The 23,472-nt window shown below is 34.4% G+C and overlaps 1 protein-coding gene and 1 long non-coding RNA gene across 4 annotated transcripts; one reads left to right on the top strand and one right to left on the bottom strand.

Annotated features, from left to right (window-relative positions):
* Positions 1-334: 334 nt before the first annotated feature.
* Myot (myotilin) lies at positions 335-23,429 on the bottom strand. 3 transcript variants are annotated; one of them, XM_047555747.1, is made up of 10 exons: positions 18,241-18,387; positions 14,904-15,467; positions 10,871-11,045; positions 9,890-9,991; positions 7,684-7,733; positions 7,005-7,137; positions 4,385-4,592; positions 2,156-2,321; positions 1,589-1,722; positions 335-1,387 (listed from the first exon to the last, which is right to left on the bottom strand). In XM_047555747.1, the coding sequence occupies exons 2-10, from the start codon at positions 15,254-15,256 to the stop codon at positions 1,215-1,217; spliced, it is 1,494 nt and encodes a 497-aa protein (XP_047411703.1). In that variant the 5' UTR covers positions 15,257-15,467; positions 18,241-18,387; the 3' UTR covers positions 335-1,214. The 3 variants fall into 3 exon arrangements, with proteins under 3 accessions (XP_047411703.1, XP_047411701.1, XP_047411702.1); XM_047555745.1 differs by lacking the exon at positions 18,241-18,387 and adding an exon at positions 23,408-23,429 and having other exon boundaries at positions 336-1,387; XM_047555746.1 differs by lacking the exon at positions 18,241-18,387 and having other exon boundaries at positions 341-1,387; positions 7,684-7,730.
* Positions 19,184-22,321, top strand: LOC124986911 (uncharacterized). The gene is made up of 3 exons (XR_007109117.1): positions 19,184-19,236; positions 20,624-20,731; positions 21,989-22,321. It is a non-coding gene; the product is annotated as an uncharacterized LOC124986911 (long non-coding RNA).
* Positions 23,430-23,472: the final 43 nt, after the last annotated feature.

A 23,472-nucleotide genomic window follows, 5' to 3' on the forward strand; every position in this document is an offset into this window, starting at 1 on the left:
GAAAATAAAAGGAAATTATTTTTGAAAGCCCTAGGGAGGCTACAAAGAAAAGCTCTAAGCTGTTTCAAAAGTAAAAGATAAAGCCACTTTTGTTATTTCCCTGAAAGAAGTGGAGTGTGATGTTGATAAACGCTGTTTTATGTACAGATAAAAAGCAAAACCAGGCCGCGCAGTAGTGATGGGCAAAAACTATCATTGATGAAAGGAATAGGAGAGGCCAAATGAAAGGTAGAGGTCCATCAGCAAGAAAAAAACTATTATCTGAGCTTAACATCGTTTAATAAAAGAATTTGTGCTTTTCTGTACTTGGACTCTCAAGAGACTCATAAAATTATGTTGTCTAATATAACGAGTTATTTGAACTTGAAATTGTGGGAGGGGAAAAACCCAAATGTAGGTATTCAAATTTACACTAAAGGTAAGAATTAAGCAGATGACCTTCAGAAACTTCTTATTCCTCTGAACTCAATGATACAAAAATCTTAAAGAGTTAGATACCTATTTTGTGAACACAAAATTACAAATCCAGGACAGATTTAGTCATGATTTAAATTTCTGTGTTTTCTTTGAAGCATAAGCCATGGAAAGTCCTGTTCATTTTAGGAGGAATTGACTGAGCCATGAGCTTCACACTGTTCTAGGAAACAGTACTGTTGCCCTTTGAAACTGATTGTTCATATGTTTTGCTGAGTGTTGTTTAATATATGAAAATCAGGATTTTTATTGTAGAGATCTAGACTTTGATGAAGAGGAGACCGTTTGTTTTAACTATTTGAAGTTTATTCTCTTCTGACATAAAACTGTGGAACACTCAGATAATCTATGTCATGTTAGTATTCCTAAAAGATAAAACAGATAAAGACTATGTAGAAAGCACTGCCAGTAAACCTTAATGCAAACAGTAGATGTGTTTAAAAGTTATTAATTCATAACCTGTAAATGTTAACTGTATATGACTTAAATGTTAAGATCCCACATTTTAAGATTATCTTCTACAATACAAATCCATATAGCCAGATTTACCATAGACTTCACAAATCAGAGAAGTAGATAGGATGTGCAAGAATCAAAGGATAAATAATATTTTGAATGTATGTTACTTATATTACCTAGTTAAAGTCATAAACCGTTAACACAGCTATGGGTTTATTTAAAAAATGTAATCAAATGTATTACTAATAGTGTAGTTGTGTTTTCCAATGTTGGTAAAATTCTTAAAGTTCATCACTTTCATAGAGTCCAGATTGAGCTGCCAGACGCTGAAACTCTCCTTCTGGGTTAAAAGCTTGTTTCACATCCAAACCTTTCCCATTGAGTGCTAAATATTTGCTGAAAGTTGGTCGAACACGCAACTGCTTAGGAGCTGGAAGAGTTTGGTTTGGACGGGCTGAAATAGATAAAATAAAAGTTAATTCAGAAAACCTATGCTAAACAAATCAGTTGCACTTGGTATTCATAATCAGACTTTCAAGAAAAAAATGATTATGGAGAAAGTCCCTCAGGTTTTATACTATGCTGAGATTGGTGTTTCTTATTAAATTTTCCTGATTAAATTCTTTGTAGCACTGGGGTTGATAGTATGACATACCTGTAACATCTAATCTTGTGTTACATGTGGTCACTCCAGCTTCATTCACTGCAGACACGGTATACCACCCAGCATCTTTCTTGTTGACATCTTTTATCAGTAAAGTAACTCTCCCAGCATTATCATGATATAAGCTAAAATGAACAAATGAACAAACAAACCAATGCAGGAATTAATTTTTTTTGCAAAAAGTTAAGGGACATCTCGGACCTACCAAGTCAGACTAATCAGAAGAAAAACAGTTGAAAATTCCAAGGCTGTATCTGATCATTGCTCACCTATTAAATAAGAAGCTCTGGCTTCCATACCCGGCACCACACACACACAAAATCCCCATTAATCTTGTTATATATTTCCTTCAGCCATCTTTTTTTATTGTTAATGCAAAGATAAATCCTAGGCTATTTTAAATCTTATTAGTGAACTCTAAATTAATAAATTTTATTATATTTCTATACATATTTTAAAAATCAGATAAATTGAGACTATAATTATATGCCATTCATAATGCATGTTAAAGTATTCATCCAAATCAACTATAGGCAAATCTAGAAATACTTATCCTACCTTATTCGGTCAGTGTTGAATTGTACCATTTCATTATTCCTTTTCCAGAAAAGCTTTGGTGGAGGTATAGCTGAGATCTGGCATTCTAGTTTCACCGATTCTCCCTCAAAAACTTTTTTGCTCTGTGGTTTGTAGATAAACATTGGTGCTCGTTTATGTTCTTTTGCTACATATTAATAAAAAAATTCAAGTGTTTGGAATATTATAAAAATGATATTAAATCAAACCAAAATATCATGAATTGTGTTTGTTGACATTAATGTTTTTAAAAGCAGCAACAGAATTAGAAACTTCTTTAATTTTAGTTAAAAGGCTGTAACATACATTACTACTTCATGATACTGAGTTCTTTAATTGTAATATAATGATTCATTGGATTTATAATTATGTTTTATTCAAAGAATTTAAGTCATATGATCTGTAGGGGGGTAGCATGAGTGGTGGTAAGAGTTCCAGACTTGGGTTCAACTTCTCTTTTGGGGGGTGTAGCTCAGTGGTAGCACATTTGCCTGGTATGAGCAAGGCTATGGGTTTCTAGCATTGCAAAAAACAAATAAATAACCTTGTCAATTGGCCCCACAAGTCACGTAAAATTGGGAAGTTTTTGTTTAGTTTCTCTGAGCCTCAGTTTTACCTATTTAAACAAATAAAACCAAAAAACAAAAAACCCCACCAATATAGCAGTGACTGCTGCGTCTATCGCACAAAATAGTGAGGAACACTCAAGATAATAAATAGATACTTTGAAAATTAAAAAATAATATATAAATATCAGTAATTATTATAATTTTGGGAAGTACGTGAGGGAAGGAGAAAGTGATGGTAGAGTACTGTAACTGGCTTTTCTGGAGGAGAAATGAGGAGATCAAACAGAGGTCAGCCAAGGTTTCTTTGAGCTCTAATACAGAATTTCTGAAGCCATCAGCACAAATAAGATTTGTGAAAATTTAATCACTTGAATTATGTGTGTATGTTTTATTCCTAGGTCACTAAATTTTCTCTTAGATTTTCAGGACCTTCAGTTTATCATAGAAAAATCTGAAAGATTTTTAATTAATTTTGGCAGAATACAAACTCAAAATGTCTGTATTTTAACCTGATCAAGCTTTTTATATAGTAAACTGTGAATTACAGCAAACTATTTCCTATGTGATAATGCCACAGTTTAAACTATTATAAATGTGGTATGTTTAAAGTACTTAAATTATAAAACTGAACACCAGTTTTGTAAGAACTATTCTACCAAAAACAAATGTGAGGCATGTTTTGTCATGCCTGTTTACTAAAACAAGTGAATATATTTTTGTTATAATTAGAGACTAATTTCCTAGAAAAGAGAACAGCATAGGCTAAAAGTTACCATTTAGCCAGGTATGGTGGCACATGTTAATTCCAGTAACCTGAGAGACTGAGGCAGGAGGATCGAAAGGTCAAGGCCAGCCTCAACAACTTAGTCCCAAAATAAAAAATAATAAATAAAAATTTTAAAGTTTTTTATTTTTATTTTTTTAAAGAACTGGGGATATATAGCTAGTGGTAAAGCACCCGTTGGTTCAATCCCCAGTATAAATAAATATTACCATTAACTCATTTAAAATTATGATAGTTTATGACACTTCTGTAATAACATGAGTCAGGTTGATAATTTCAGACAACAGACCAGATAAATGATCAAGATAAAGTTTTTACTTTAAACCCCCATAGGTACATCTAGAAATTTAGTCTGTTTGAAGTTTTATGATTTCTTTATTTCTTTTCTAGAAAAACTTTGTTGGTAGAGCTATCATTCTAATTTCACTGGCTTTCCCTCAAAAATGTCTATTTAAAAAAATGTTGTTGTTCTTGTAGATTAAAAATTGGCATTCCTCAGGCTGTATAGACGTTAACCTGGAGCATGAAATCCTCTGGGCTTTTAAAAAATACTTTCATTTAAAATACTGAGAAGAATGGAGGAACTTTAGATTATGTAGAAGGAAATGAGAGGGAGCAGGGGTATGAAAAATGGTGGAATGAGACAGACATCATTACCCTACGTACATGTATGATTATACGAATGGTGTGAATCTACATCGTGCACAACCATAGAAATGAAATGATGTACCCCGTTTGTGTACAATGAATCTAAATGCAGTCTGTAAAAAGTAAATAAATAAATAATTTTTAAAAATAAAATACTTTATAAGTACTTTTCTGTACTGCTGGATTTGAAGGAGCTCTTCAGAGTCTTACCAAGCACATCCAGCTGCACGGTGAAGGTAGCTTCCCCGGCTCTGTTCCTGGCAACACACACATAAGCCCCTGCATCAGAAGTTCTGACCACTTCCAAGATGAGTGAATGAAAACCCTTCTCAGACACTATCATTTTGTGCAACTCGTCTGATTGAACTGGTCTTCCATTTAGATACCATGACACATCAGGAGCTGGCAGTCCACTCACCTAGAAACAAAAATGCAGGGCATGGCAGAATTTTAAAGTATGGCATCATAGGAACACACTTGTCCATTTATGAATTTTAACAATTTCAGTATCTGAGTGGATTTGTGATTGAAAATGCAAAGCAAGAGCTCAAAAAGTTATTTGTAAATTAAAAAATAAAACAGTGAAATTAAAACCCATGAAGTTAGTATATTATTTTCAGACTACCTCAAGCCACATCTAACTTTCACATACAACCTCAGCTCTTTACGATCTCAATTATTATATTGACAACATTAATTTATGTTATGTTGGTCTCCTCAAGGAAAATGGAAGTCATATGGCTTTTCTGTGAATGTGACTGTAAATGAAGTCCCAGTGGCACAGATCTAATTTGTTGATCTAATGAGTAACTTTTCAAAAGCAGCATTCTTGAGCTACAGTTTGGTATATAAATGGCAGTTTGTTAAATATTTTTGGATAAGCCTTAACACTAACTTTTATTGATAAGAAATATGGAAAAACATTTTCTAAGAAAAAGGAGGATAATAAAAATGTAGGCTTTTCTAAAGAGCTGTTTTAGCCTAAGAAAAAACAAAAACAAAAACAAAAACAAAAACAAAACAAGGGGCTGCAATTGTGGCTCAGTGATAGAGCACTTGCCTAATATGTGTGAGGCGCTGGGTTTGACCCTCAGCACCACATACAAATAATTAAATAAAATAAAGGTATTGTGTCCATCTTCAACTTAAAAAAAACAAATACTCAAAACAAGACAAAACAAATCAAAACAAAAAAGCTTTCTTCTAGACCAATAGAAAGCTGGGTGACTTAAATTTTCTGATGCAGGAGAATCAGAGCTGTGTCATACTTTAGAACTACTGTTATGAGACCTTCACTTACATAGAGTATTACTTGGATATATCTATTTACTCAATTAATCCTCATAACTTTATAAGGTATGTGTATTTGTTACTCTCATTTTACAGATGAGGAGAAAAATGCACAGTAGTTATTGTGGTTTAGATATGAAGTGTCCCCAAAAAACTCATGTCTGAGACAATGAAAGAAAGTTCAGAGTAACAAAAATGGGAAGTTATACTTCAAGTGTATATACTATATCAAAATACACTCTATTGTTATTTATACCTAAAAAGAACAAATAAAAAAAAACTTTTAAAGTTTAGAGTGAAATGATTGGGTTACGAGAGCTTTAATCTAATCAGTACATTAATTCACTTGAATGGATTAACTGGGTGGTAACTGTAGGCAGTTTGGGTGTACCTGGAGGAGGTAGGGTGGGGGTGCCTTTGGTATATATTTTGTTCCTGATGAGAGAATCTCTCTCTCTTTTCTCTCTCTCTTTCCTGATTGCCATGTCTTTGTAACACCCTTCTGCCTAAATGTTCTGTATTATCTTGGGCCCACAGGAATGGAGTTGGCCATCTATAGACTGAGACTTCTGAAGCCATGAGTGCCAAATAAACTTTTCCTCTTCTCATTGTTCTCATCAGATCTTTTGGTCACAGCAAAGAAATAGCTGACTAAAACTTAAATTACTTGTCTAAGTTTACACAGTTGAAAAGATGCAGTCAGGATTCAAACTTGCATCAGTTAAGCTCCAGAATTTGTGTTCTTATTTATTATACTACTTTTCCTTTCTTTCCCTTACTGTACTACTTTTCCTCTCTTTCCCTTTCCTTATTTTTTGGGAATTTTTGTCTTTTAAAAAAATATTTGTTGGTGCATTATCATTATGCATTAGTAGGATTTGTTGTTACATATTCATATATGCACACAACATAATCTGATCAATTTAATTGCCCAGTACTTTCTTTTACCTCCTCTCCTCCCTCTCCCTCTCCCTATCCCCTTCCTCTACTCTACCGTCTTCCTTCTATTTTCATGAGATCCCTGTTCTCTTTCCTCTGCTTTTTTTCCTCTCTAGTTTCCACATATTAGAGAAAATATACAACCCTTGACTTTCTGAGTTTTGCTCATTTCACTTAACGTAATATTCTTAAGTTCCATTGGTTTTCCTGCAAATAACATAATTTTGTTCTTCTTTATGGCTGAATAAAACTCCATTGTGTATATATGCCACATTTTCTTTATCCATTCATTCATTTGTGAACACCTAGGCTCGTTTCATAGTTTGGCTATTGTGAATTGTGCTACTCTAAACATGGATATGCATGTATTCCTATAGTATGATGACTTTAATTCTTTAGGATAAATACTGAGTAGTGTTATAGCTGGATCATATGGTAGTTCCATTCCCAGCCTTTTGAGGCCCCTGCATTCTGATTTCCATAGTGGAGTATACACTACTTTTCAAGCTGTGTACCAAGCTATAAAGTAGGAAGAGAATATTTTCCAAAATGTGGTATCCCATGATTAATTTTCCCCCAGAATATTAACTTCTTCTCTTACTTTGAAGTCCATTCTGCAGAATCTTCCTTCTTCAATTGACATGTTTTCTGGCACTTGAATAAAACGTGGTGGGTAAAATTTCTCCTGGATTGCATCCTGATCATTCACATCTCCCCTTGAGGATGATCTACTTCTAAAAATATTTTAATAATAACCATGCATAAATGATGTCATTGGTTTTCTCTTCATACAAGTGTAGTATGTCATCAAATGTTAAAGCCCAGAATCTACTATTTGATGTGATCATATAGTAACAATGGGCTGGACTATTAGGAATAGTAGCAATTAAAACATCTGGTACGTCTTTATTTATTTTTTAACAGGAAATGATTGCCTTGAATTGATGAAGAAGCTGATCTATGAATACCCCATAGATTATTCTTGTCACCTGCAAAGATTTATTAGGATTGGGTTTCCATTGTCATTAGAAAGTTGTTTAACAAGGAAACATGGTCTTGGTCTATATTCCAAAACATAAAAAAAAAAACATAACTTCCCCAAGATAATTCTGATATTTACATAAATTTTGGCTCATCATCTCTGACATTAGAAAATTCACATTGTGTTTAAAAAAGTTATGTAGTAAACTTAGGGGTTTTATAAATATTACATTTGTAAATTAAAAAATATTTTAGATAGCAAAACATTAAAAATGTTAAACAAAAAAAATTTTTTTTACCTTACTTGTGACGTAGGAACCTGCAGTCGTGCATGTTCTGGGTTGTGCTGCTTGAAATTAAAACACGGTGAGAATGTAAACACACAGGTATTAGCTTAACATGAAGCAGAATTAAACAGTGGTGGTTGAAAGGAACTTTTCTCTTTGGCTGTGTTTGTACAGTCAGAGTTAATTTTACATATTCAATTTTTAAGCATTTAAAATAGACTACTAACCTACTACTCTAGCAAGAAATTCCCAGAATTAATGACTATTTAACAGGTCTTATTTATGAAAATTAGCTAGACTTGGAATCGATGGGGGTTCATTTTTTAAATAACTATTTTGTGACAAAGGGTGATGTGTTCCCTGGTGTGTTTGAAATGGGAGCACATGGTACAGATTGTCCTTGAGTAAAACAGGAATAGATATGAAGTCACTTGTGTTGGCAGTTGATACAGGGTCTTATGCCTGCTGCTCAAAAGTCGCAACAACACCAGTAAACACATATTAGACTGGAAAATATTTCTCATTATAGCTCGAGTCACAAAATCCTGTTGGTTGCCATTGGAGATATGTGTGAAACTATAAAAAAGCTTTGAAAACCACCATTGATTATTTCCTGTTTGATAAAGATATACTTACCTTAAGCAAATATCTTTTAGGATTTATATCCAAGAATCAGAAAATTATTTCTCTTTGAGAATAAATTCAGAAATTGCTGGACATTATAATATAATTAATTAATTGTTTAGGTTCTAAATTTGTGTATTTTACCGTTCTTGGCACAGTGGGAGATAAATAGCCCTGGGATATACAGTCTCAGTACAAATACCTGAAATACATCCATATGGGAACACAGAAAATCTGAATATAAAAAATATATTTTGGGATGAATCTCTTTAGCTAATGCGTCTTGTCATTTTAAAACAAGTCTTACAACTCTATCAATTTTTGGCTAAGCTTAAGGTTCTTTTTTTGCAGGGGGTGGGTACTAAGAATTGAACCCGAGGACACTCAACCACTGAGCCACATCCCCAGCCCTATTTTGTATTTTATTTAGAGACAGGGTCTCATCAAATTGCTTAGCACCTCACTTTTGATCCTCCTACCTCAGCCTCTGGAGCCGCTGGGATTATCGGCATGTGCCACTGTGCCTGGCAGCTTAAGGTTCTTTAAAATGTCAAAACAATGATTCAATTTAGTAATCCAACAAATCCACTAATTTTTTTGGTTAAAAAGTATTCAAATTCTTTTGACTTTCAGTTTGAACATATATTCAGAGATGAGGTATTTCTGTTATTCTGTAATTTGATGACATTCTGTATTATTTAGGTACAATGTTTGAAGTAAGAGTTATATTTTCTGATTCCATATGATGTTTGTGCTGTTCTTTTTTCCTGGTTCTATCACCTTCATTTTAAAGGTTTTAAAGAATGAATGAAAGAGAAAACAATGCATCCTTGCCCTTGAAATGATATATTGTGCATTTATAAGATAAATTGTCATCAACATAACGTTGCTTTGAGTAATTCCGACTATGCAGATGGGTTTGTGTCTTATTATTGCTATATTTCCTATACCAAGTTCGGAGCCCAATACCTAATAGATGTTCCATGTAAATTTGCTGAATAAATGAATGAATGAACTATTCAGTAGCCAAAAAGAAATTTAAGTTCTATCTTCAGTGTTTAGTTTTTGCTCTATTTGATCCTGCTCATCCTTTTTACTAGATCTAAATGCATTTAACAGAAACAAAAATCTGATTTTCAATTTTCTACACTTGGAAGCTTGGAATTCTTGAGTTTCCCATTTCATTCCTATGGGTCCCAGTTTCTTGTGAACTTTTCTGGAGGGCATGAGTGCTAATTATAGGCCACTCATCATGGCCTTTGTGTATCTAATGTAGAAGGGAAGTGGTTGGCTTTTATTTGCAGTGCTACTTATAAGCATTTAGAAAAGTGGATATTCAAAAATTTTACAGAGTAAAAGTGCTTTAAGCTGGGTGTGGTGATCTGTGCTTGTAGTCCCAGGTAGTCAGGAGGCTAAGGCAGAAGGATCTTTGGAACCCAGGAATTTGAGACCAGCCTACGCAACAAAGTATGAACCTACCCCCTAGAAAGAATGAAGGAAGGAAGGAAGGAAGGAAGGTAGGAAGGAAGGAAGGAAGGAAGGAAGGAAGGAAGGGAGGGAAAGATCCACTTAGATAAAGGTTATTTTAATTTACCTGTGGTGAATCCTGTGCATCACTATTCTGAGCTTGAAACACTGCGGCTGCATTCTGTGGTCCCAGCAATCTGCGAGCCATCTTCTCCTCATATGTTAGCCGCTTTAAAGAAAAAAGTCAGTAGAAGATGGTGATCAGATTTACAAGGGCTTTAAACAGGTTTACCTTAAAACCACTATGTTAAATCAGAACTTCAAAAAAAGCATAGTTCTGTCCATTGAATTATGGATAGATCTATGTTTTAATCCATTCAAAGCATTTTTTCCCCCATCTTTGTGCTATTTCTTTCATGGATAATAAAGATTCCTTTAGGATATCTATTGGCTCCTAAGACAGGCAGGCATAATCACCTTTAGATAAGCTCTCCCAAGGAAGGGGAAAATCTTTCCCTTCCTCCTTATTTTGCATATTCTAGTCTCCTCCTTTTTAAAATACAGTATTGCATAACTTCACATTGAAAAATAATTTTTATTAAATGAACTCTGATTATTTGACTGTACTCACTTCTGATTGAGACCAGTGCAACTGGTATGCTAAATATACTTGGATTAAAAGCACTTAGTACTGTTTCAAAGATCAGTGATGATACCAATGTATACTATAAGAACTACATAAAAATTATACTTCTATGTATTTATCCATCAATATTATGTAACAAAGAACATGAAGAAGTTGGGTTGACAATATTGTCTATTCATTATTTGGCCATCAGACAATTTATTAGGGTAATGTTTAAAGCAAAATCTTCATTAAATCATTCAGATTGATTTTTCATTAGATTTCTTCTTTTAGTACCAGAAACCAATCAGTGATTTCGTGCAGAATAATATGGAATACCCCACAAATATTCCTTCTTTTTAGATAACCCTATTCCTTATTGCTTGTATGGATGAAGATCTGTGAGACAGAAATAACTTTCTAATTGAAATTAGATTTTTATAGTTTAATTGGTCTTTTGTACAAAATAGACATCTTGCCCACTTGATTTCCATTGTGAAGAAGGGTATCCTTGCATTTCAGCTTTCTTTCCAAATCTTGAATCAAAGCTTCTTTTGATCCTTGTATTTCATGATCAGGAGTCCTTGGTGTGGGCTTAGCATTTGCAGGTTGGGATGGCTTAGCATTTACAGGTTGGCCAACTGAGGGTTGTTGATAACTTTAAAAAGGAAAAAGAAAAAACTTTAAATTTTTTAAGAAATAGAATTGACTTCATTTTGTAAGTCATCTACATATGTGTTGAGATCACCACAAAGAATTACTATTATTAAAAACACCAATTGTCCTAATAACAGTCAAGAAGGATTTTGTAAGAATAGTTACTGCTTTTTTCCTCTCTCGGCAAATGAAAATTAAGTGGCAGGAAGAAGAATTTACACATAAGGAAGACATCCTTCCTTGAAGAGCTTCCCTGAAGAAGGTAAAAGTCTATATATAACTGTAGCTGGTGAGTTCTTCCAATCTTACAGTTGAATTTCTTAAGTTTGATTGATGGGTGGATATTAAGCAATGATGTGCTGGACCTGGCTCATATGGGCTTCATATCTTATGACACTAAATTGATTTTTAGCATCTCTTCCTGGCTACCTGTGATCTCAGGTTATAGTATAGATTTGGTGGTGGTAGAAGTATTTATACCAAGGAAATTGGTGAATACCATGAATCAGAGCTCTTTCCTCTAGAGGTGATTGTTAGATGTTCATCAGCACACTATTGGTATTTAGTGAATATTCCATTACTCTGAATGGAATCTACAGTTTACACAGTCTCTGGCTTTCCTTTTAATTTTATATTCTAGAAAATCCAAGTTATATAACAAATAACTTCTAAAGTAATAGTTTTTTCAACATTACTGAAGTGATTTTTAGGGAAAGAAAAGAATGATCAAAGGAAGATAGAGAAAGAAATGTTGCTATAAAAAAAGGGTTTTTTGTTTGTTCGTTTGTTTGTTTTTAGAAAAAAACCCACAAATCTGAATAGCAGTTGAAGAGTTTAAGTCTTATTTCAAATGCTGCTCCTAAATTTTCTTCTAAAGGTGTCCTTACCTCTCCCAAAGTTCCTATATTGATTCTCATAAATGGCAGGGATGGTATTTAGGGAAACTGTATTTTTAGATCTATTAAATTTTTCACATTTTCCAAAGTGTTTTGTTCCATTTGTACCCAGTTTGTTCATTTAGGATCTCCCAAGAGACTAGCTTATATCAATCTATTTAATGTGGGGAAACTGGCTACTGCTCTGATAAGTATTTTACCATGATCATAATAAATGTTCCCTAGCTATCCAAATATGACAGCCTTGGTCTGTTCTCTGATATGTTCCTGTCCAAATATTCTCAAGGATCATTAAAAGGGGTTCTGGGCCAAATGGAAACATATCTCCTCCCAGTGGAGCCAGGCTTCACTCAAGCTGGCTTTGGGGTCTTGATTAGGAGTTACTAGATTATAAACATATCAAAGAAAAAAAAGATGTCTTTTTACTTATCATTGTGTCATTTTATATTCACTTAGCACAGGCTTGGGAGATATTGTCAACTGAGTGAATGAATGTTTTTCATTGTACTCAAGATATTCTGTATTGGAGTCTGTATTTTTCCCTCCTTACCTTTCAGATTTTCTGATTTCAATTGTATTAACCCTTAACTAAAGTCTGATTTGTTCAGTTAATAGCCAAGCCAAGTATTTAAATAAACAATGAATTTTTTTTTTTGCATTCCTGGATCAAAGTTGCACAATTCCTTTGGTCATATAGATCTCATATGCCATCTTCATAAAAATCACACCTTTGTTAAAGTGAATTAGAATTAGATAATTCTATTTTCAGACTGTCATGATACATTTTAGAAATCCTGAAATATTAACAAAAGCAAGCCTGTGAAACACTGTTGTCTGTAACCTGTTACTTTATTCACTGAATGTTCCCATCATTCCAGTTTAGATGACTTAAATGTTAACACTCAATACCTGCTCCTATTTATAAACTAATATTTTACTTGCACACAGTTTTATAAGTCTGATTTTCTATCACTGATTAACCCAATCCTTAATTTTATTACAGATCAGAAAACTGAATCATTGAGCAGGTATGGTACTTGTTGAATATTTCAAAACAAGTTTTGTTTTCCAGAAGGAATACTTAGAATTAAGAAGTTCCTATCAATTCCTAGCGTATAATTTGATTCAACTGAATGAAATGTTTGCTTACAGGCTTCTTACCAATGAAAAGCTAAATAAAGCTTTCAAACTTCTTTAGGTCAGAATTCAAGGGATTATCTTGGAAGACTGAGCAAACTTGAGCCCATCATAACAATGAGAGAGTTGTGCACTAATGTTCAAAGGACCAGGGCTTTCTACCCTGTACAGCTGGACACAGAATGGGTATCATGTAGCTATGGGAAGATTAAAAGAGGTGTCTCTAGTTGCTGAAAATGGAACGGCTAAAGCTGGATCTTTGATCTCTGGTTTGGAGACCTCCTAGGCTTTCTTTCTTATTTTCTCTATTTTTGTCTCCCTTCCTCTCTTTTTAGGTCTGTATAGAACTAGGTACATGATTGAGTCTCTGTGGAATATTTGTTTTTTAACTTTCTTTCCTGGGCAGGAATTTGGGATGGAATTGAAAGACTTTACTAAGAAAAACATTATAGTCAGGAAAGATTATTTTAGATTTAAATATGCTTGTATAGGAAATTTGGAAATAATAGAAAGGTGGGTGAAAATGATCATCTGGGTAAATGTAACCAAGAAAGATCTACAATGTATGGTATGGGAATAATGGGAATTTGGGGAGGAAGCGAGCAAGGGGCTCTTAATTCTTGAAGGCATCCTTTAAAAATATTAGGTCGTCTGTAAGAATGCCATTTTTTTTATAGCTCAAAAACAGTAGACTATCAGTCATTGCAAATGGTTTACCCTAATATTTGTATGATTCTAACAAATGTTTTTGGCTTCTGATTATTTTTTGAAATATGGAAAAGGTGTATGTGCAGATTGAATTTCTGTAGTCAGTTCAATTAGGTTTCCAATGTTACCACTAATAGAATTTCTAGAAAAATTAGCCTTTAGAGAAGCCTGAGAGAAATTAGCAAGAGTTTCAGGAAATGTGTCAATATGCCTACAGCAAGACATATTCCACCAATTTTTGAGATGCCTCTGATTGAATTCTCTGATGTCCTAGCCAACCAAGAAATAGGAAAACTGATAGCCTTAAGTTTGCATAAGCATGAAGTATTCAGTTCATGTTTTAAAAAAAGCCCAACCACTATGTCCTTCTTCATATCAGGTTCTCCTAGGACAGTCTCAGACTGTGGAAATAGTACATGCTTGCCTAAGGCTTCAGGTATTTTTTCCTGGATTTAGATCACCCAAGTTATGATTTTAATTTCCAAAGGAAGCCTTAAGGTCCTAAGTCTTCATCTATACAAGCCTTCCTTCTGCTCATGGTAAACAAAATTCATACACTTGCGTGTCTGAATCCCAGATTTTGAAAAAAACTGTTAATTTTAAATTATTTTAGCCAAACAGATATTCAGGATTAGAGGGAGAAATGGATAGGAAGAAAAGACTAATGCTGAAAAGAAACTTAATAGCCTTTGCTTATGTGAGAGGAAATCCTATCTGAAGAAGAGCAGACAGGTGTTCTTCATCTCAGTTGAGCCCAGACCAGAGGAATTAAATTTACGGCAAGAGAGACTTAGCTTAGACCTAAACAAAAAGTTCACTATTCTTGGGTATGTTAGAAATCTTGTTCTTTTTTTTTTGAAGATGGAAAATAATAGGTAAGTAATTGTATGGGGTGATAGGTAATTTGAGTTCAGCTCAGCCTGGACACTGGAGAAAGGGTCAGATTGACTTCTTGCTGCCAGTACTCTGGTTCAATGTGTTCTAGGAGGATTATGGGATGAGACTGTAAGGTCACATTGCATTTTTACATAGTACAGAATGAATTGCAGTGTACCCCTTCCCCCAAACACCTCAGATACAGGTTCACTGTACATACAGTTTATAAAAAGATCACTTACTTGGATTCCACAGTGGAAGGGGTTTTACTGGTACTGTAATCAGGCTGTGATGGTAATATGGAGCTGAGGAAGCTGGCCGGGGACTGGTTATAGGTGGCTGTAACCCTTTGGCCTGGGTTGGAGCCAGCAAGCGGCTGGGAAGCAGGGAAAGCTGAGGAGGACATGGTGATGTGAGAGCTCACTGTGGAGGTGGCAGAAAACCTTTGCTCTGTGCACTGGCGGGGCTGGATCATAATGGAAGACTGTTTGGTCTGGCTAGAGAAGCTGGAGGTTTCCGGTCCAGGAGGCTGCAGTCTGGAGCCACATGGGTTTTGGGACTGGATGAAATGTTTTGGACGTTCGTAGTTAAACATGCTTAGCTGGCAGATGGAAGATGAAGGCAAGTTATTACTATAATGATTTGCTCCTGGAAGGGCGGGGTCCTGAATATGGGGCTGCAAGTCTGGAATTGGGGAAGGTCTCAAGAAATCAGAAGCAGCCTTGGTCTGCCCCTCCTTGCTGGGATCTTGGGAATACTGTGCGTCTGGCTTTGGTGGAGTGGGCTTCTCTTGATGAATATTGTTCCTTCAAAAGGAAAAAAATAATTAAGTTGCAATTTTTATTTAAACAATATTGTTTATATGACTTTTTTTTAAAGCTTATTGCTTTTAAGATTGGCACAAGGTAAGACTTTTCTAGCTTCTGAACTTTTCCTTCCTTTATCTCTATCTTTGCACACATGACTTTTCCCCTAAGAATAGGCAAAAATGATTTGTTAGTGTTTGTTTGCCCTTGGGTAATATCTTATGTTGGGGCTTCAAAATGTAGGAGCATAAAATTCTCTTTTCCAGGAGATTATTTTTGAAAAGAAATTCTTTGATGATGCTCAGTATAAGATATGGTCCCATAATTAACTTTTACCTGGACACCACAGATTATTAGCCATAGAGATTTTATGCTTTAAAATTAATAGCAATTAGGGCTGGAATGTAGCTCAGTGGTAGAGCACTTGACTGGCATGTTCAAGGCCCTGGGTTCGCTCCCCAGTTTCACAAAAAAGTAAATAAATAAATGAATAAATAATAGCACTTAAATATATAAGGTCAGGCTCCAGTCAATATGAAGTCCTCCCATTACTCATTAAAACAGATTAATTGCCCTTCTGATTCACCAATTAATTCACATCCTGATGGTCTCTGATGAACATCTTGGTGAACTTAAGGAAGCAATTTATGAAGAACATTAATGTTCATCTTTATTCTTTTGCCCTTTCTCAATTTCACAAAGTGAAATTTACAACTCAGTGTTATTAACTTCAAGTGGATGTTTTTTAATCTTACAGTTCACTGCCTCTTTCTCTCCCCTTGATTCCAAGTTGATCATAGTACCAAACTAGATGGTAATTAAGGAGTGCCTGTGTGTATGCTTGTCTCTGTGTGTAGGTAACAGACTGCATTTCAAAGCCATTTGTAATTTTTTTTCTGTTATTTTTAGATTATACTTTCTAGTTATTGGTCTTGATGTTCTCTTAGAGTTTTGCCTTTTATCACTTGTTTTGTGTGTATTTTAAACTAATTTTGAAAATGCTTTAGCTCCTCTTACTTTTTCTTTTCAAATAGCAAATAGGAAATAGATGGAAAGCACCTATGAAGTTAGTCTGTTCTTTCCCAGGAAAGATGATGCTATTTCTCTTACTTAGCTCTGCAGTAGCTTTTCTGCCTTCCTACAGTAGATTCTCATCTTTTTATCTATTTTCTGTTAAAAGTAACTTGATTAATTGCAGTTAAGGCTGGGAATGGAGCTCAGTGGTAGAGTATATGCCTAATATGCACAAGGTCCTGCATTTAATCCTCAGTACCACAAAAAAAGCAAAAACAAAACAACAACAAAACCTTGAAGGATTGTATTTGCTGCTGATTTTTTTCATTAGTATGGAAAAATCTAAGCAAGATTATAGACATTATACACAAAAATTAGACCTATATATTATTGTAACATTGATGCTATTTTTATTTTAAATATCAGATAATTCAATTCAAAGTATGTTTGATTTGTTTCACATAGTATAAGACAACTCTAACATAATGATAAATCAAACTTTTAACTGAATTGTTAATCATCATTGAAACAAATTATTTGAGTTAAAACAGGAAGAAAATATCATTATCAGCACTTTTTCCAGATCAAACAACTTCATTCTAGGTTGTATATGTAGCTTAGAGTTAAATTAAAACTGACGTTTTTAGGAAAGAACAAAATACAACTAAATAGTCAAGCAAAAGACTCTCTTGAAAGAGAACACTTAAAAGATTTATATTCCTTAATTTCAAGTTTATGCACACAAATACCTTCAACCAGAGAACATTATAGAAATCAACTACATTAGGGCTTTAAATTGTTGGTAAAAACATCCGGAGGGAGTTTTAAGTAGATCTCAAATAAAAAGGTTCTATTTTAAGGCAAGTGGGTTTTGTAGTTACGGGTTTATTCATTCCATTGCAGAAGTGAATCTAAAGTTCAGTTCCTAATTTCTTTTCTGGGCAGGCAAATTATTTGGACTCATTTCAAGTAACAAGGAATAAACTATTTAACAAATAGTCGGTACATATTTTCCAAAAAGAGTGTCCTATTTTTCTTTACACATATTTTCAGAATGTCTTTACATAAATATTTTCTTTACATATAATTTCAAGAATGTCAAATATCTTGTACATTTTGGGGTGGAGCTACCTAATTTCTGATATTTTTTAAAGCTCAGTTAAAAATATGTCCTTTCAAGAGTTTCATTTTATCTATGTCTCAATAAAATTTTATGCAGATGTTTATACAGATAATTCCAAAAGTCTGTTTTTAGGTTTGTATACTCTTCAACAATCCAATTCTATCATAGATTCTATTACAAGACAGCATTCTTTTATTCCAAGTATTCTTGAGTAAATTCAAAGATTTTATAAATAAAATATAGTCTCCTACTTTAAAAATATACTAACTTAAAATAGTTTTAAAATATTAACTATTAAAAATATTTCTAAAAGAGCAGGGACTCGCACAAAAGACTGGAAGAGGATTTTTGAGGCCATAGACTTCATCACAATTACAGTCAGATCAAGTGTTTCAAAGAAAAATGATGCTTTAAAAATAATGACACAGTCCTCTTTCTCTCTGTCCTTTGTAGAATGCCTTCCAGTTTCCATGGAATGAATAGATCACTTTCTCTTTAAATCTTTATATAACACTATTATAATATTGGGACTTTCAAACTTTTTAACTGAAGATTGCCTTTGGACCCACCCCTCTGATTTGGACAAAAAACAAAAGCAAAACCCCAAACTGTAGCAGGAATAAAGAAGGGACTTACCCGTGGTTCCAGAGGGTGCCAGCTGGGTTTAACCCACTATTGAAGGGAAGGAAGAGGCATCTCCTTCCCTCACAGACTAATCTAGTGGCTCTGTGCTTAGTATTATAGCACCACTGACTTTTATCAGCTGCCAAACAGTGACATCTGATGTGCTTGCCTGTCCATCTACCTATGCTGGCATGTCAAAGTAAGAGTCCACAATCTAAACAATATCTCAGATGTCTTAGTGATATTTAAGGAGTGGGATTACATGAGCTTCTCTTGCAGGCCTCTTTATTTTAGACATGAAGTTGGACTATGAGCTTAGCAAGTTCGTGTGGGGGAAGAGCAGTAAATTGGGAAATGGGAAAAAGTATAAGGAAAAAGTTTTATTTACTGTGATGGGGACTTTGACTCTTCCTTGTTGAAGAGACAAGAACTAAAAGAGAAATAGCATTCTAAGATGAGGTTTTCTATCTAGTAAAACTTCTCCAGTGATAAGACCAGTGATGGACCAGCTCCAAATCAACTTGTATTGCATCATTCTTCATCTGAAAGCTCTTTTTCCACTTGCCTAATGAGAGTGAGGGTGGAGTTTGATTCAAGCAGTTTGCTCAAAGAGGAGGTGTGGTCTGGGCAGAGGCAGGAGAGCAGGGTCATGCTGATATGTCACTGGCAAGGTAGGCAGGTAGAAAAACATAATTTAGTTTCTTAAGCAAGTTTTCTGAATCTATCTGGCTTATGCCCCTTTGACTTAGAACTTTTATTCTAAAAGGGTTTGAAACACTTAAGGAATAGCCATCTATACAATTAGGGCTGTCAATCTTCCTTCCTTCCTTTCTCTTTTCTTTTTCCTTTTCTCCCAACAGTTATAGTTTCCTTTCTATTTTTCTTATGGAGACCATTATAGCATTTAGGCTTCCTTTTTTAAATTTTAAAATTTATTTATTTATTTTTGTACAGGGAAGTAAAAAACTACAGGAGAAACCTTCAAATCAACAAAAATGGTGGAATAAGGTAGGTGGTCTGAGGATCAGGTCAATTGAGTAGAATTATCTCCATTTAGTGACTTCAATTCCCCTCTCTCACAGGTAGATACTCCAGTCTTGATTTAATTACCATGTGCCTTAAAGTCCAACAAATAGAAGTTTGAGCACATATAAGCCATGTAAAACTCTTCACAACTGACCATGGAGGTGTTCCTTCCTTTGATAGTCAGTGAAAGTTTGGTAATCACTGCCTAAGCATGTAACCATTACTTAGTAGAGAAAGCATGCTAGACTTGAGTAGGTGGCTGCCTACAAAGTCTTATTTCAGGAATCTCCCAAAATATTTCTCCACATCTGCTCATTGATATTTCAAATTCCATTAACAGGAACAAAACCTTTCAATCCAAATTAAAATGAAATGCAAGTGACATAGAAATAATAATAGCCAACACATAACAGCATTTACTATGAATAAGACGCTATTCTAAGCATTTTAAATGTCATATGTGACTGCCATTTGGTTCTGCCTGAGAACAAGATTTGATTAGGGTAAGGAAGAGGAGTTCCTAGACTTTAGGTCTCTCAGTACTAAAAGTTTGAAATACACTTGCCAAGTAGGCAACATGACCAGGGAAATTGCTAAATCCCCAATTTTGCTAAGATAGGTTCTGAAAATACTATAATCGAGGAAGAATTTCAGTTCCACTTACTCTCTGTCCTTCAAACTTTGCCTCTTCTTATCCCTAGGGGTTCATAAGATATAACATGGGTTACAGTGTGAAATGTGGTCACCTCCAATGTTCATCAAGGTTAATGTTCTTCCTATAACAAGGAGATTGAAGAATGATTTAGGTGTCTTGACACCATTCTTAGAAGTTAAGGATTCACATTTAATAATATATTATGAGGCTGTTTTTTCTGCCTTGGAATGGTGTTTTAAGTTCCATCACAAATGTGACCATTTGAATGGTTATTTGAGAAAAATAGTCACTTATTTTTATCTCTTTGAGAAAAATCATAGAATCCTAAAACTGAAAAGAATCATGAAGATGCCAAGTGGGTGAACTTTATTCCAACTTTTTTCATTTCTTTTTCTTAATTATTAGTAAGGGCCTCTAAGAAATCAATCTAATGCTTAACAAAATATGATTACTCCCTTCTATCTCATTGAAAACTTCTCTAATGCAAGTTAAGGGAATTCCTTAACCTGTTGTCAAAGGTAATGGGATTCCTATTTAGCTGTCATTCATTCTTCTTCATACATAATCATGATTGTTCTTTAAAATGTAAAGTAAATAAGCTAAAAAAAGATTTTATGAGATGCTTCTAAAGTCATAGGTCAGATGTGCATGATAAAGTTCATTTCTGCTATGTCTACTGAAAAGGACTAATTAATGGAATTTTATTTACTTCAGGTTATACATTATTTATTATGGTTATTGATGTTCTCAACCGATATATAGTGAAAGGGAATTTGACAATTATAGAAGAAATCTTCAAATCCATGAAGGTGGTGGATTGAGGTAGGTGACCTGAGGATTGGGTTAGTTGAGTAAAATGATCTCCATTTGATGGCATTTGTAATTTGAAATACCCAGTTTAACACTTGACGTGATCTTATCATCTTCTCAAGTAAGAAAGAATAATGTACTCCACTGAGTTTGGTATTAAAGAGTAAAAACGATAAGGTTAATTTGACTAATGTTCTACAAATTTCTAGACACATTACCTTTTTTATAATCTGTTTGTAGACCTGAATGGGAATGTGTACTCTACCACATACTTGCTGTGTAAACTTAGTCAAGTTGCTTAAACTCCAGACTTTAATAACCAACTGAAAATGAAGCTAGTACCTACTTTATCAACCTAAACAAGATGATGGTGAGGGACTTGAAATGGGAACTCATACAGACTGTCCTGTGGGCATAATATACCTCTTCAATTAGATTCAAATATTTCTGAAGGAGAAACTGTTTTACTACTTATTTATCTTTTTGATCAGCAAAGTATAGCTCATAGTAGAAAATCTCAGGAAAATCTTGTTCACTTTTATGGAAATTTTACTCAGTAGTGTTCTCCACAGATGATGTATAAAATAAATAAGTAAATAAAAAATTGAAGTTCATCTCTCACATTGTTATCTCAGAGTTTCAATATGCAAATGGCTATTCAATGTTTATTAAACTATTATAAATTATAAACTACTACAATTTTACATTTAATAGTCACTAAATTATAACAACAAAAGATGGTAATCTCCTATGAAAGATACCATTTTACAAATTCGAGCCTTTAAAACATTAAAGGCTCATTGATACTCATGAAGAAATGTTTTAGATGTCAACTTCCAAGGAAAGTCTAGCACAGAAACAGACAAATGTATAGGATGTGCTCAATGTTTGTTGAATAAATTGCAAGTCTTATCTGTTGTTCCACTCACCCATTCTTCCTGGACCCCATCAGGGATTTTTATTTATAGGAGTAGGTACTGCTTGGGCAACTAGAGATTCCAGAAGCTAGAGGGGGTTCCAGGAGACTAACCAAGAAATCACACTCATAGGCCTTTACTAGAGATCTATTCATCCTGATTAAAAAGAAAACAACGCAACAAGGGCATATTTAGTGTAGTAAAGTAATAGCTACCACTTATTTATTTATATTTGCAGTGCTGGGGATTGAACCCAGGTTCTTGTGCAAGCTAGGTAAGTGATCTACCACTGAGCTACTCCTCACTCTTATTATTTATTGAATCCCTACTGTGTTCATATACTTTGTTCCAGGTCTGTTAGTCTCCAAACCCAAAGTCCCTCACTATTATCTTCATTGCAAGAAACATCTGAAGTATCCATCCCAGGGTCATGGAAACATGAAGAAGGAGCCCTGAACAACATGAGCTGATCTACAACTTGTGTCATTTGTAGAATGAAGAACTTGAAGCAGATAGTCTCTGATTTTTTCCATCAAACATGACATGTTTCTCTTACCTTGTAGACCTAAATACTACCCAAAAAAACTTTTGTTCCTTCCTTCCTTCTTTCCTTCCTTCCTTTATTTTCTTTCTATCTCTATATCTCTCTATCTATCTATCTATCTATCTATCTATCTATCTATCATCTATCTACTGGGGATTGAAGGAACCCAGGGGTGCTTTACCTCTGAGCTACATCCCCAGTCCTTTTGATTTATTTTTGAATGTGCCATCCTTCTGCCTCAATCTTCAAAGTTGCTGGGATTACAAACATGGCTGCCATGCCCAAGAACTCTTTTCTCAAAAAGAATTCCAATGTCTTTTTACTTTCTGGTTAACAGAGGCTACATTTAGTGATGCTAACTAGTCAAGTATCATGATATATTAAGTTTTCATAAAAGTGTTTAACCTAAAGTCAAAGATACCTTTAGGCTGGTACAATATTTAGTGTCATAAGTTAGATATTGCTAAAACAATAAAAATTTAAATTTAAAATGTGCTTTAATTTTTAGGCTTTTTTTTTTTTTTTGTACTGAGGATTGAACTTAGGGGCACTTGACCACTAAGACACATCCTCAGCTCTATTTTGTATTTATTTAGAGACAGGGTCTCACTGAGTTGCTCAGTGCCTTGCCTTTGGTGAGGCTGGCTTTGAACTCACAATCCTGTCTCAGCTTCCTGAGCCGCTGGGATGACAGGCATGCACCACCGTGCCTGACTCGGTTGGTTTTTTAAAATCAGTATTTTTGTTTGAGGTTTGTGTTGGGTATGAGGAGTGGTAAAAATGTGGTGGATTGTGTTGTTTTAAATATAATCCCGTTGGTAAGTTCACTTAGTGAATTAGCTCTTCATTTTTGCATTTATCCTTTAAGCCCAAGAACCATTCTGTCTTTAGTCTAAGACTGACTATGAAGAAACTCACATCACAAAATATTTTAGGCATTTATATTGAAAGGGGACACTGAATTCTATTATGGTAAAAGATTCTACTTTAATGTCTTGTGCCATTTCAGCATTAATAATTTTTTTCAACAAGTTCCTTGAAAGTGCATCTGAGCACAAGACTTGATATTTCAGTCAAAGGTGCACTGAATGTCAAGGGAGGATTGACAAAGTTAAAGTGATTCATCTTGGAATGCAAGCTGTCCGAGGGCAGGTGCTTTGTCACTGTGGACCTACAAGACCAAGGGTATTTGCTGAAGGAGTGAATGTTAGGTCTGTCTGTCCTTACCTTTGTGGTTGTACCTCGGGGGAATTTCCATTGATGGTGCAGACATCCTTTTTTGGAACCTGGAT

This window comes from Sciurus carolinensis, chromosome 6 (genome assembly GCF_902686445.1).
Source record: "Sciurus carolinensis chromosome 6, mSciCar1.2, whole genome shotgun sequence".
NCBI lineage: Eukaryota > Metazoa > Chordata > Mammalia > Rodentia > Sciuridae > Sciurus > Sciurus carolinensis.

Coding starts and splice junctions, on each gene's coding strand:
- Myot (XM_047555747.1), bottom strand. CDS start 15,256: ATGTTTAACTACGAACGTCCAAAACATTTCATCCAGTCCCAAAACCCA. Junction 9,992..10,870: donor TTCTTCACAATGGAAATCAA/GTGGGCAAGATG, acceptor TTTTCTTTAAAG/CGGCTAACATATGAGGAGAA. Junction 2,322..4,384: donor CGTGCAGCTGGATGTGCTTG/GTAAGACTCTGA, acceptor ATTAATATGTAG/CAAAAGAACATAAACGAGCA.